This window comes from Anopheles gambiae, chromosome 2, assembly GCF_943734735.2.
Source record: "Anopheles gambiae chromosome 2, idAnoGambNW_F1_1, whole genome shotgun sequence".
Classification (NCBI taxonomy): Eukaryota; Metazoa; Arthropoda; class Insecta; order Diptera; family Culicidae; genus Anopheles; species Anopheles gambiae.
This window is the reverse complement of record NC_064601.1, coordinates 83,962,275-83,977,902: the sequence shown is the minus strand read 5'-3', so window position 1 is coordinate 83,977,902 and position 15,628 is coordinate 83,962,275. Positions and strand designations below refer to the sequence as shown.

Here is a 15,628-nt window from a genome sequence, read left to right as displayed (position 1 = left end):
ATTCGAGATAAACGAGTTTTAGAACAATCTGCACCGGCCGCCGCCGCATGGGATCTACTGGTGGCACGTCGTCGTCCGGTAACGCATCGTGCCCCCGCCGACCGGTACTCACAGCGCGCGTCGGTGATGGTGAGCGGGAGGATGAGACGGACCGGCGCCCCTCCCGGCCGGCCGCCCGATGCGGTGAGATGGAGCGAGCGCGTGAAACGAAACCATTCGAGATCTTTTCCAGGGAAGCGCGATGGAAGGAGGAGGAGGAGGAAGTGGAGGAGGAAGAGGAGGAGCCGCTGCTGGGAGTTGATTCGCGGGAGGAGCCGGCCGGCTCGTCGTACGGTGTCGGGGAACGGGGTCGGGAAGGGTAGGGCGGTGGTACGAGCGGCACCAGCCGGTTCGAGATGTCGGCGAGCGGCGGCCGCTCGTACCCGTGGACGCTCGCACCGTCCGCATACGGCGAGGGGGATTTGGATTGCATGAACTGGGGGATGGGACGGCGGCGGGTGGCTGTCGCAGTGCCCCCGCCGCCATCGGAGTCATAGTCGTCCACCACCGCGTCGTCCTCCGGCACAATGATTTCGGTCGTCCACGGAGGACGGCTACTACTACTTGCCTGACTCTGGGACGCTCCTCCACCTCCCTGCTGCTGCTGCTCCTTCTGCTGCTCCTGCAACAAGCTCGTCAGATCGGCTTCCTTCGTGGTGCGGCGTAGCATCGGCTCAACTCGGCCCGAACCGCGCCGCTCCTCCCGGTCGGGTGAGTTGGAATGGGAGCTCAGGTTCGAGGGAGCCGATTCGCTCACGTGCAGCTGCTGAGCCACGGCCGGCGGCTCCAGCTCCTCCTCCTCGATCGACATCGAGCGGGACGGGCGCAGGACGGCCTTCTCCTTCATCTCGTCCAGCTTGATGTCGCCCCAGGGGCGGGTAGTGTTCGCCGCCAGCGTTGGCTCGGGCGAACGTTCCGGCACCCACTGCCGCTCGTCGTCCTCGTGGTGATGGCAGCTCTCCGGGATCGGGCTGATGTTGTGCCGACGGTTCATCGGGTCCTGCAGCTCGTCCCGGCTGTACACGATCGGGATGTAATCGTCCATCCGGGCGCACTCCTCGTCCTCCAGCTGGCTTAGCCGCTCCAGCTCGTCCGTCCGGTCCTCGAGCGAGGTGACGGACGTGACCGAGCGACGCTTCACCGACCGGCGCAACCCGTCGTCGCGCCGTATCGGCCGGAACTTGCTCGAGCTTGGGCGTGGCTCGTCCGCGCCACCACCACCACTGTCGTGTGGTTCGTTTAGTACAATTTGCGGTACGGCGTCGGCAGGCGACAGATTGTTGCGGTACGCTCCCAACGGTTCCACACTGTGTGCGCGGCTGGTCGAGCGCGACCGAAGCTCCTCGATGATGAGGCTCTGCTCGGCCGTACTTCGCTCCAGCTCGCTCATCTGCACGCTCATCTGCTCCAGCTGCTGCTCCTTCTCCTGGCTCTGGCGCTCCAGTATGCGCAGCTTCTCGATCAGCACGTCCAGCTGGGCGGCCCCTTCGACGCTCGGCTCCAGCCGGTAGCCGTCCTTGTACGGTACGCCATCCTGCGCGTACGTCACACCCTCGACCGTACTGCGCGGTGGTGCCGCTTTGATCTGCTGCCGTACCGTTTCCTTGTACTGCTCGAGCTGCTCGACCTTGGCGTCAGGCTGCTGCTGCTGCTGCTGCTGTTGCAGCTCGTGCTGCTGCTTGTCGGGCACATCCTCGATCGCGTTCGAGGGCTGCTCGCTGCCCGACACGTACGCCAGACAGTAGATGAGATCCATCGCACCGACTCCGGCCACTAGAACCGACAGCATCACACCCATGGTTGTACGTTTTTTTCTTCTTTTTTCTCCCTTCTCAAGCGTTAAGCGTTTTAAAATCGTTAAGGGAAAACTAGGGGCGAAGGGGAGGGTTGTTTTTCACCAAATTTGATTACGCAACAAGCACACTCGTTGGTTACACAACCCCGATGATCCGCACACCGTGAGCAATAGAGTTAAGGTCACACACACACGCACACGTGCACACTCGCCTAGTTGCACTGCAATGACCCCCGCGCAGGGCGAAACATTCTAAACCCCCTCCGCCCCACAAACTGGCCCCCTTTTCCCAGCTCAATTAAACAACGCGCAATGGAGAAAACAAAAAAAAAAGGTCTATCGCGGACACGGACAAAGCCCCTAATGAGAGACGTGTGACACTAGAGCGATCGATCGTACAGCGTTTCGAGGTTTAATTGCCGAATGCGACTGGCAGGCAGAACCGAAACGGCACTCCCAATCGCTTTTGCCGCTTATTGACAGGCGTACCGATCACGAACCCGATCACGATTTGACAAAAGGAATCGCGTACGCGCGCGGTTCCCCCTTCAAATCAATGGCTCAATGGGTGGATGATGGGGCAGAACACTTTCTCTTTAATTGGATGTGTCAACGCGATCGTTGCGCGCCACGAGTTTGGCCCGAATCGATCGCGGGCAATTATTTGTCACCTACTTATCCTCGTCTAGTTCACCCCCGTACAATTGTAAACAAGCGGTTTGGTGGCCGTCGTAACGGCGATTGGAAATAGTATCGCAAGCTTGCGGTGGCCCGTTTGTTACACAGGTAGGAAACCAGCTCATTAGGAAGCGTGCAAAAAACAGCTAAATAAAGCACAGCGTCACGGTGTGCTGAGGGGGAGCGATATTTTTACCACCGATTTGTAGCCACCGCACCCAGGGGGGACTATGTAAAGCGAATGCATTTTAGCAGGTACAAAGGTTTGCGCGGATGCGGAGTAGCGGCGTTGTACAGCACACCGTTTGATGCTTAATTTTTTCGATGACGGCTTGATTTAGGTGAACCTGGGGCAAATTGCTCAGCGGTATTATTGGCAAATTAACACGTTTATAATGACTTCTAATGATTGAAAAACATCAAATACAATGTTTTAAGCTATAACCTAAAATTTTAAAATAAGTCAATAAATAAGCAAATTAAATTGTTTGCTCAAAACAATCTAATTTTCACCGTCTCGAAAATAAGCTTTCGTAAGATTTTAATAAATAATTAGAGGAAAATAAAGAATGTGTATCCAGGCACATCATGTTTATCTATGGTTTACGAGGAAAAAGTATCCATTTTAATTTAATGTGACGTTTTCAAACTTTGTAAAATGTTTCTTATGGGGCAAAATGGTCGTTCCAGTTTGGTGCAAAATGGTCGAAATGTTTTGACAGCAGCAACATGATGAGGCTGTGGTATAAGCTAAGGTCGCTACAATATACTAGCTTTACATAAATACAACTGTGCTGTATGAACACTATATATCGACAATTAAAAATACTGATAACACGGCATTTTACTAAATTGTTAAACAAAACTCTTTAATACTAAACTTTTATCTCTACTCTCACAATTCTACCAAGATGAAAATGCTTAAACCAACACCTTAAGTCCAATGTTGAGGTCCATTTTGCCCCTTTGTTTTGTTGTGTTTTGATATTTCGTGTAAGATCATTTTGTCCCATAACAAGACTATTTTATATATATATGTAGTATAGTATAGTATATAGTAGTTGAAGTAACGATTGCCGTCAAAATAACAGTGTTTAACCAATACAGAGTTTTACAGAGGTTCTCATAGTTGTGGGACACTTCCTTGACTATCTTTGCTGGGAAGTGAACTTAATATGATGAAAATTGGAATCTATGTCACCCTTTTTGGACAGGCGCCTTAGAAATTCCTATTGGATTTGTCAAAAAAGGATGCTCCAAAGAGTGCAATTCCCATTACATTAAGTTTATTTCCCGTAAGAAGGAGTCAATAAAGTGTCCCACAGCTATGAGAACTCCTGGAAAACCCTGTAAGATACAGATCAAACTCCTTAACAGGTCCATTTTGCTTCGCTTTCCCCTAAGCGCTTCGCCACGCAAACCGCGACGAATTATTACGCTTACAATCAATCATAGGCAATGTAGGGCGAACACTTTTCCCCGAAGCGAGCTGCTCATTGTGACATTTATTACAGCCCATTCATCAAGGTGGAAAAGTAGGAAAATATGGGCGCAAAATACAAGTTAATTGAATGCACACGAATTGTTGACATTGTTGGCTTAATCTCTTCTCGATTGTTGCCGCGGCGGCTGCACGTAAACAGTTGCATTCCCTCCCTTTGCGTACACAAACAACTGTGCTGACCATTTGTTTGGTGCGCTCTCATAAATCTTGGCCTTTTAAAAGCGTATACAATTTTATCAACACTACACCGGCAAGTGTAGTACAGTAGCAGGAGACGAACCATATTGCACGGTTTATAAAACGATCGCGACCGACGTAAAGCAGCAGACGACACGCGGCAATTGCGAAGCAATCGCCCCTTGCCCTTTGCTCTTCGCCAGGAAGCTGCACCGAAATAAACCTACAAAAAACACACACACAGACTGAAGCGTGAGTCTCTATTGCGTCAACGGCGTTTAGTTGCGTTTTATTTGCATCGAAACGCGCGCATCCCGGTTTGTTTGCAACGGCGTGAGCCCGTACCAACGCGATAGTTGAAATAGTTCTAAAGAGAGTGAGACGACAAAAGAGCCCGCGTCGGAGAGAGCGAGAAGGTATTTTTTTAGTATAAATAAAACACGCCTGTCGAACGCTTCGATGCGTCACGCGGCCGCACGGTGTGCATTCAGATTGACAGCAGAAAATCCTTTTCCTGCCCCCTTTTGCCAGCAATTCCAAGCGCGGCGGGATCGGGATTCGACCTTCACGCCCTACCCTAGAACCTGACCGCACCCTCATGCCGGGTGTTGCCCTTTTGCAGTACGAAGCATCCCCCGACACACAGCACAGGCTCGTGGCCGAATGCCATCCTGTCATAAGCGTCAGCAGCATGGTGGGGGAGGTTAGTTGATTCGTCGCTTTCCAAATATTTTTTCCCTTCAGTATGCCAAATATTGGGATGGCTGTGTTACGAGTGTAGTGCAATTAGAAATCAAACCGTGGGGAAGGGTTTCCGGTCGGTTGGAAATCGGCAAAACTAATTACTTATGCACTAATTTACTTCCGCCCATCAAAGTCTTACGTTTGGCTCGAGGGAATGAGATGATAGAAGGTCACCTGCACCTACGCAGCTTTCGCACTAATTAAGCCATGTGTTGTATCATCAAATGTAAGTTAACACTTTGACCGCCAGCCTGACGTCACAGTTTTTGAGTGAGCACGTAGCGCATGGCAAGAGAGAGATGAGAGCGACAGTTTCTCGGGCCATTGTTATCACTCTTTTGTTTCATTGCGATAAGCGGCGTAGCACATGTCGTTCTCGTTCTCTCTTTCCTACCTCATTCGTTCTCAAGAGAATCACTGAGCGTCAGATACAAAGCTGAGTGGTGAGCAAAGCCGTCATACGAAATCATATGACGCGGCGCTTAAAGTGTTAAATTCCTCGCATACATCCAAGGACTATAAAATTGTTTAATTATTTGTATTAAGATTATTCCTCGTTGTTCATGTTTATAGTTCCGCAGTTGAATGTGAAACTTAGTGTGCAATAAGTATTATTTTCATTAAGTATCAAATAGTTAAACAAACTAGGCATTACATTATGACAATATTGAAATAATATATCAAATTTACATTAAACAATCTTAGTACAGAAAATAGTGTTCGTTACGTTTGAATTCGTAAAGGTAACGTCGTTGCGCTTTGAAGCACCATTTCTGCTACCGTTTAGTTTGTATTCCCACAGATGGCGCCACTGACCACCGAAGAGAAATAGCGTGAACGGAAGCTTTGAAGCAGCTTTAACCGAGCAGCTGTTTACGGAGATCCTCTCTCCTCACATCTATTCAACCCCACACCAAAGGAGCAATGGAAATTCATTCATCCCAATATGGAATGCCATCATCATTGCCGTAACACCCCCCCCCCCCCCCCCCACATCACCACAGCACATTCATTGCCTCGTAAAAACGGTGGGTGGTGGATTCCACGTTCGTCTACTTAGTCGATGCTTTTGATGGGAAATTTATTGATGCCCGAGACTGGGTGGCTCGGCGGTGGTCTCATCGTTCCCTACCCTTCCTTCCCCGTTGGAGGCAACCGGTCGGTGGGCTTGTCGAGCGAGAGTGGCTGACTATGAATTGGCTGCATTTATACCGGTTTTCTCGCTTGAACACGGTTGGTTTGGCTTCTTTTCCTTGCCGCTTGTTTAGCTTCTTTATTGCCAGCCCGTCTGCCCTCTACCCCTCCAGTGGCTGTCTGACATATGACCTTCGAAGCTGGCACTAAACCTACAATGTTTCGGCGAACCGGAGAGGCAAGGCACAGCAACAACAGCACACACAAAAAAAGCAGCAAACGCGTTCGTCAGTCAATCAAACGATGATAGATGATAATGGGCGATGATCTCGTAAAATCGTTGGATGGAGACCACACAGCGCAGGAGACACGGAAGGTGATGTCGTTTAAAAATTGAGCACATCCTCCTGTCCTTGCACAATGCACGATCCATTCTTCGCTGCATAATCCAACCTTTCCGTTGCAGTGTCCCCCCAATACCCTTCTCGCGCCGAATGTCATGATGTACCGGGCGCCTCCATCCAACGATCGAGCGTCGTGCGCTTGCCAAACCAGCAAAACCGCGACATATGTAGCAGAGCAAGCACACATGCACACACATGCACACACACACACACTTAGCACACAAAGTAGGAAACGCGGAAACAATTGCTGACACGACGGAACATTTCCAACCAGAGCGTCGGGTCGGGTAGCGAGAAAGGGATGGTGATGATATGATGGTTGCAATATCATCATCGGGCTGTCCTCGGCACAAAATTCTTATGCCATTTTCTTTCTGCCCTACGTTCCTACACAAATGTCGCGGCGCCGGCATCCGTATTTGGGGCAATTTGAGCGAAGAAAATGAAGAAGAAAAGTACGCTTGAAAATGGGAACGGAGAAAAACGGAGACGGGGGAGCGATGCGCAATGAGATTTCGAGCTGGCTAAAGTTCAGCTGTTATTAAATTAAATTAAATCCTTTCGAGCTTCGGTGGTTGCGCTGGCGAGCAGCGCTGGCAGCACGAGCACGGAAGAAACAGAACCTGGGCACCCAGGCACAAGCAAACGGAACAGAAAACCAACCAGGCTGATGAGCTTTGTTCTGGACCATTTCACTCAATCTTCATTATGATAATAACACGCTATCTCTCGGCAAGTTGAACAGAATTAAGCTGTACTCAACGCTAAAGGACAATGGCATCACCACCACCACCACCCCGGACAAGTGATGACCGAAGCCGTCTTGGCACGGTCGGGAAACTGTTAGTTTAACTTCTGCTTTCACAATTGTTCGTACAAGCATGATAATTGTATCGAAAGTATTCCCAATGCTCACAACACCGATTTCCCGTGTACAACAACACATTTACTACCTCTTTGGGATGAGCTTTTGCCACCACAACGAAAGCCAATCGTTCGCAAAAGGCATGCCAACATGTTTTGCAACTTTTAATTAAAGAAGTATCCATTTAATGAGTTACCTTCCCCGTTGGAGGCAACCGGTCGGTGGGCTTGTCGAGCGAGAGTGGCTGACTATGAATTGGCTGCATTTATACCGGTTTTCTCGCTTGAACACGGTTGGTTTGGCTTCTTTTCCTTGCCGCTTGTTTAGCTTCTTTATTGCCAGCCCGTCTGCCCTCTACCCCTCCAGTGGCTGTCTGACATATGACCTTCGAAGCTGGCACTAAACCTACAATGTTTCGGCGAACCGGAGAGGCAAGGCACAGCAACAACAGCACACACAAAAAAAGCAGCAAACGCGTTCGTCAGTCAATCAAACGATGATAGATGATAATGGGCGATGATCTCGTAAAATCGTTGGATGGAGACCACACAGCGCAGGAGACACGGAAGGTGATGTCGTTTAAAAATTGAGCACATCCTCCTGTCCTTGCACAATGCACGATCCATTCTTCGCTGCATAATCCAACCTTTCCGTTGCAGTGTCCCCCCAATACCCTTCTCGCGCCGAATGTCATGATGTACCGGGCGCCTCCATCCAACGATCGAGCGTCGTGCGCTTGCCAAACCAGCAAAACCGCGACATATGTAGCAGAGCAAGCACACATGCACACACATGCACACACACACACACTTAGCACACAAAGTAGGAAACGCGGAAACAATTGCTGACACGACGGAACATTTCCAACCAGAGCGTCGGGTCGGGTAGCGAGAAAGGGATGGTGATGATATGATGGTTGCAATATCATCATCGGGCTGTCCTCGGCACAAAATTCTTATGCCATTTTCTTTCTGCCCTACGTTCCTACACAAATGTCGCGGCGCCGGCATCCGTATTTGGGGCAATTTGAGCGAAGAAAATGAAGAAGAAAAGTACGCTTGAAAATGGGAACGGAGAAAAACGGAGACGGGGGAGCGATGCGCAATGAGATTTCGAGCTGGCTAAAGTTCAGCTGTTATTAAATTAAATTAAATCCTTTCGAGCTTCGGTGGTTGCGCTGGCGAGCAGCGCTGGCAGCACGAGCACGGAAGAAACAGAACCTGGGCACCCAGGCACAAGCAAACGGAACAGAAAACCAACCAGGCTGATGAGCTTTGTTCTGGACCATTTCACTCAATCTTCATTATGATAATAACACGCTATCTCTCGGCAAGTTGAACAGAATTAAGCTGTACTCAACGCTAAAGGACAATGGCATCACCACCACCACCACCCCGGACAAGTGATGACCGAAGCCGTCTTGGCACGGTCGGGAAACTGTTAGTTTAACTTCTGCTTTCACAATTGTTCGTACAAGCATGATAATTGTATCGAAAGTATTCCCAATGCTCACAACACCGATTTCCCGTGTACAACAACACATTTACTACCTCTTTGGGATGAGCTTTTGCCACCACAACGAAAGCCAATCGTTCGCAAAAGGCATGCCAACATGTTTTGCAACTTTTAATTAAAGAAGTATCCATTTAATGAGTTACACTCACACAAAGCGATCAAAGGGCGAACTAGAATTTGTTGCCAGCTCGCTTTCCACAAACAAAAACTAACACCAAAGCAGGCACATCATGTCATCCCGTTTGCATTATGAATGTTTATTCCTTCCGGATATTTGTCCCGTTTTCGAGTGTGTTTCTCCAGTGCAAACATTGCTTGCTGGAACTTCCCGGCCGGAGAAAGGTAACAGCGCTGCTGCAGTTACTAAACGGCTGTAGTAGTAGCCTGGACATGAGGACCCTCACACACGCACACAATGAACGAATTTTGTTTGAAAACTGACACCGAGTAGAAGGTCACTCAAATGTGCAAAATTATATTCTTTTTAGTAAGAATTATAATCGTCATTATTTATTTTATATTTTAAATTCGCTCAATCAGGAATGTTTTAAAATATTATTCAGTGTCTAACTAACTTTAAATAAAACAAATCCATTCCCACAACAACAAAAGTCCATTGTACTGTGTTGGTGAACTTCCCCGGAAGTAGAACAGAAATGTGGCATGAACGTCATGGCTTAAGCTCAACACGAAACGGCATCTGTCTTACTTGGATGACTTATGGCCGTCTGAGCTTGTCTGGCTGCTGACGAGCTGCTGGACGGGAGGGCTGGATTTTATATCGTGCAGAAGCGTTTCATTTGCGAAATGTTATCGCCTTGGGCCGCCCGGGAGTGTGATGAGGAAATGGGGCCACCAAACATATGGCCACCCTGGCTCTGAGAACCTCCACCCAGAGTATGGCTCTCTAGTTGAAAAGAGTGGGCAAGAACGAACACTTTCTTGTTTCTTCCTCTTGGCAGCAGTAAGACGCACACACACACACGAGCTCCAACGAGGAACAGAGTTTTGCTGCCTCTCGGTTTCGAGCGCTAAACGCGGCCCGCCATCATTTCGAGTGGGAAGACAATTTTACGACACAAACCCCCACTGTCCGTGTCCCTGTCCTCTCGCATAAAACAGTCTGCTTCGCGTTAGCTCTGGCAGAAAAAAAAATTCGATGACCAATCTCACAAATGTATGCATTGGCTTATCCTTTCAAATTACCCGATGCATGCCCATGATCGTGCGCGAGGGATGGTAGAAACACACACACACACACACTGGTGAACGATTTTCACCCAATTCGTTTTTGGCAACTAACATACTTTATTCCTCCCCTACAGACAGACGTCTACATATAGCAGTCCAAATGAAACACAGTTTCGGTCTTATGGATTTATAGACCATGGAACCCATGCAAGCAGGGCCGGAAACTGGCGGACAATAGCGGTATGGGGGAAACCCTTCAGCGTAGAAACAAAAAACAAAGCCCCCATCGGATGTGACCAGTGGATGATTTGCAGACGGAAGCCAAAAATACATCCTTAACCCGAGCCCGACGACTCTTCGAAGGCTCGATGACATTTAAATGTCATTGAGCATTACCACCAGTGGACGCTGGGGTGGGAAACAACTCGGGTGAAGCGGTTATGGATAAGGAGTAGCGATATTTGGCAGCGTTTTCCAGCCCATACCAGCCAGGCTCATTGGTTACAATTCGTCGTTGCTCAGTTCGGAGCAGAGGATATCGGCAATCCGAGAGTGTAGTGGCACGAGCTGGAGCAAGAAGAGGTAGCCGATGGTGGTGGTGGTCCAAGAAAGAGCCTTATCTAAATACCATCCTCGTGCTTCCTTTTTCACGTTGATAAGGTTTTGCTGCGAACGTCCTTGATGACAGAACACAATCGAAGAAGACGGACGAAGAACCATTCTTTGAGAAAAGGGCAAACACTGCACACGGCGGTGGAATTTCAAGACCGTAGACACTAGTAGCCCCCAGCGGGGGTCGGGGGTATTCTTCGATGCCCCGATAGAAGTGCTTCGACTGGCGGAGTGTAGTCATCCGTGGAGCAGGTGGCTTTTTAATTAAACTAATTGCATCTAAACGCGACTTGTGCACACGCCTTCGCCACGATCGCTGGAACGTGTTACGGCCAGAAGCTTCCCGGCACGTGGTGGGGTCTTGCACAGATGGGCTTGTGCTGCAAATTGCCCGGTTGGCGGTTTAATGCTTTTTAATATTGAGCGGCAATGATGCACGGTATGACCTTTATGGTTTGAACAATGAATAAACCGTTTCCTTATTGGTCTGCTATCGGTTTCTGCATAATCAGTAAATTGGCTTGAAACAGTTTGTTTGGTTTAAGAAAAAGTCATTCACTTAACCACCTGTAATTTGGACCACAACATCGACACCATCGACACACCACCAGACAGCGATTGCCAGCGAGAAATTGTTAAAATTCCTTCGTTTAACTAGCCTTTATAAAGAACATTAACCAAGCCTACATGTAAAACCGACAAACATTCCAAATACAATCGACGGATAGCTTTAAGTAAACCGAGACTACCCAGTGTAGAGTTCGCTATGTTTCACATCGGTAGAGTTTTGGTTGGTGTGTCGCGTCTTCGAGCGTATTGGACGCCCGTTACACTGAGATAAACCTTGGTCGGTGGTTATCAAAAAGTAACCAGGTTGACAACGCCAAGGACTGAAGAATTAAGGGGACGCCACTCGATTGTCGGCAAGTAACTGAGGTGGAGTGATTTGGAAATATAGATAAACCAACACCCAGTATAAGGTATTTGCAAGCCACAAATGGCTTGCAAAGAAGAATGTTAGATTTTAAGTTTTAGAATTAATGAACGGATTTAAAGAGGCAAATGATGCCAATCGGCTCAAAATCTCTATAAAAATAAATAAACAAACAAAATTCACATAACCGCGTTTAATACGCCTGAATGTAGGCAACCGGCGTTCACGTGTCACAGACCATGCGCCCGCGGCTTAACTTCTAGGCTTTTAAAATTTGCATGAATCAATCAATAAATCAATCACGTTTTCCTAATCAATCTTAAAGTTACTTCTAATTTAAAGAATATAGGAGTAATAAAGTAAAACGACTATTATATTGAGTCTTCAGGATCATACCCAATAGGATCAGAGCCAATACAAAACGATCTAGTAAAATTAATAGTATGTAAAGGATAGAAAACTGTAAAGTTTGGCTGTTTAAAGTAAGTTAACCTTTAAGTTGGCAACCGAATAACCGGTATTTTTTCAGCTTTAAACTACAATAAATTTTGTAACCTGAAATTTTCCGTAGCCTCCCAACTTTTAATTTTCAATTTTTTGGTGCATAAATTGTAACTTTAAACAAGCTATGAGTATTTTTTATTAATTAATTTTAAACTTTACCACGTAAGTTGGCAACCAGTATAGCATCGGATATTCCATATATTTTGTATAAAGAATGACGTTTCTCTTTTTCTTCTTTTCGTATTGTGCATATTTTCGAGTCAAATTCAAGCTATTTCAAATTTCAAATACACCGTTAGTTTTAACATAAAATGAAACCCTAATGAATCTAATGAATAAATGAAATAAAAGATAATATATGGACGGCATTAATTGCTCACGGCATTAAAAGATAGAAAGCATTGTTGACACATGAAAACCATATTTTTTGCGCCATATTCTACTCATTCTACTGAGAAACACTAGTCTAAGTCTTAGTTTCAAAAATGCAACGGCTGAACATTTCAAAATAAAAAAACAAACATGAAAAAGACCGTCACAAATGCCGATTACATTATTAATTACGCTTGAAAAAATAGTTTGACATGACAATAAAAATGATTAATTAGCCTGCTACCTAAATAAATAATAATCTAGTTCCTCAGCGAATGGTTTCTTGCAGTGCATTGACATCCAAAAACGAAACGACATCATTTCAACATGCAACACGAACCAAATTTCAATGTTCACCCCATTGCACTAACCATGTATCGAAATAAACATAAATATTTGGCTATCAACATCGAAACATCTCAAATCACTCTCCAACTCTCCGGCAACCCTTGCATCAATCCCAAGGTGAACCAAAACAAGACATAACCATTCAAATGTTCCTATAGCGTGGACGCCTTATGCGTCTTGCCTATCCGTGTGATCCAAATCGTTCGATCTCTCATCGAACCAGAGCCCGCTGCCGTACCTACACACAACTGCAGCTCTATCGAATGGCGAAGACTAGTGGACATGGATTTACCTTGTAATGTGCTTTGAGGTTTTCAAACCTCCGCGGAGCCGCCAATTTTCGTTTTTGGTTCTGTTAGTCTGGGGTTCAAGTCTGGGGAAGCTAAGCCACACACACACACGCACACCCGTTTGAATGCGATCGTTTCTGGAGTAGGTGGAGGAGGGATTGATTTCTAAACGCCGACTTCAATCAAGAGAGAGAGAAAAAACGTTCCTTGGCGCACTTGTCACCCGCTTTTCGATGGGAAGAAGGGAAGTTGAAACGGCCGCCGCCTGCGCGTCAATTACGCACCCGATCGCAAGTCGTCGTCGTATCGATCTCGAGATAATATTCGATCTGTTTTGAGTTCAGTGGGGCCGTTCACCACTGCTCTCACTATAGCGCCGTCGTCGCCTGGCGGGGTAACAAACAGATGAAGAAATGAAACAGGTTTGCTAGCCGCACGATCGGTGCGCGGCTACGGCGGCGTGTATGCTGCTGCGTACTTGGGTGCAACCAACGCGGGGTTTCAGTTTTGGTGGTTAGCCGTATTTGGTTTCGCTACCGCTTTCGGCTTTTTCCCTTTCCGAGGTCGAATGCGCGATCTAACGCACGTCAACGGGTGCGTTGTGAAATTAATTACCAAAATAGTGCGTGTGGTTTTAATTGCGCACTGAGGGCGCTGCTGCTGCTGCACTCGTTGAACGCAACCCCTCCGTGTCCAGATGGCGACAGCAGCGTTGTTGCGCGCGTGTTGTTGAAACCTTTTGCGGATTCTTCGGGGTACGTTCATTTACTACACTCACTGCCGATGGCGTAAGCTAAATGGAGCGTTGCGCGGAAGTGCTTTACCATCTGCAATCGGATGCTGCGCTGGCTTACGCAACACATCGTTGACACCTGCCACACTGTGGTACGTCGGTACGTTGTTGTGGTGTTTACAATTGATGCACCGTGTTCACTAAAGCAAGCTGAAGTGTTAGTCACTGCATTAGCAATCAGCACGATATGATCAAAAGAAATTCAATTATTGCAAAATAAAAATCGTACAAAACGATGCGCAAATCACAACTGTCTTCACCATTAAAACTGTCACAAACAAGTGGCAAAAGCTAACAAGCACAGTTAATCACACAAAAACCGTTGAAAATTAGCACGATACTGTATCACACACTGCGTAATGTCACCGTAACGGGTGTCACCGCTCACACCTGTCACAGCGCTTTCAGGTGCACCCCTGCCTACAAAGTGGACCAATTTAGCACGTCAACAATGCAGCACACTTGCCCCACTATCATTGCCCACCCTATATGCCTGGGGGCGGGAAGAAAAAAAAGCTCCGAGTACACACCACACGACGCTGCTAGCCTTCCGACAAAAGCTGCAAAAGGACACTGCTTACGCACGGCCGAACGCAGGCAACCGGCTCCGATCCGCACAAACACGCGGCACACGAGGAAATAAAACAAACAGACTCGCCTCGAAGCGCCCGTAGCGCCCGTTACAGCCCACTGCTGCTAGCCGGATGGAGCGGGGTTGTGGTTGCGCATACACGCTCGCGCGAAATTTTGCTCATTTTGAGAAAAACACGGGAAAAAGGCGTACGAAAGCGGGAAATGAAACTCACCCAGCACCAGCCCGGATTGGGGAACCGCCGTCAAAACCGAATCGGCGAACGCTGACCACGTTATAGCGCGTTCTCTCGGTAAAGGTACTGTGCGCCGCACACACGTGTGGATAATACACTTCCGCTGCCAATGTCTTTGCGTGTTTTTTTGTTTTAGTATCGCAGAGTTCCCTTAGTACACACGGAGACGGATCGGTCCGTTCCGTTCGAGACCGACGAGTGAACTTTCCGGCGATTGACTCACCACCACGCCTCATCTACGCCGCTTTGAATGAGAAGAGAGAGAGAGAGCGCGGTGTTCGTGCGGTACACCGTCGTCTCACTGTTGGAGAAGCTGAACACACTAACACGCAGCGCTTCTGAAGCTCACAAACTCACTCTCTCACAAACCACTACCGCGAGATTGCTCCTCTCTCGGCGCGACTTCAACTACGCGAAGAAGGTGGACCGGCAACCGAAGCATAACTAATCCATCATCCAAAGCCGACGGCGGCCGTGCCCCACCGTGGGTTTTTGTGATTGTTTGGGTCAAGTGTGCGCACACCCCCGGTCTCGCTCCCTGAAATGGCCCAATGAAATGTCAACATTTGCCCAGATGAATTCTAACGTTTCGCACCGAAACCGGTGCGCGATCCATTTGGCGTAGTTAAAGTTAAAGGTTGATCAAACAAGGCACACAACCCCACCGGGGGACCGGTAAGACATTAAAGTTACTTAGTGTACGCCCTCTGCTCTGTAGTGATTAAAGACCGTCGTAACTGCAATTGTCCCTTCATTTACGTTGGCAAACCGTTCGCGTTGTTAACGACTCAGAACGGACACTTTGCAGCCCGTGCGGAACTGTTTGCGACAAAACAGTTATTACACTGATTAAATTTAGACGTTACGTACAAAATTTGTGTTTTTTTTTGTTTGTTCCTAAA

At 47.7% G+C, this 15,628-nt stretch overlaps 1 protein-coding gene across 18 annotated transcripts in view; it reads right to left on the bottom strand.

Moving 5' to 3' along the window:
• LOC1276101 (four and a half LIM domains protein 2) overlaps positions 1–15,628 on the bottom strand; it is a 94,039-nt gene that overhangs the window by 36,632 nt on the left and 41,779 nt on the right. The window contains exon 1 of one of the 18 annotated variants that reach the window (XM_061643139.1): positions 113–2,377. The exons of 14 other annotated variants lie outside the window; for them this stretch is intronic. In XM_061643139.1, coding sequence (XP_061499123.1) covers positions 113–1,837 — 1,725 coding nt within the window. In that variant the 5' untranslated portion in view covers positions 1,838–2,377. Of the gene's footprint in view, positions 1–112; positions 2,378–15,628 lie in introns of those variants that run through there. 3 more of the 18 variants (XM_315408.5, XM_061643140.1, XM_061643141.1) reach the window with 3 other exon arrangements.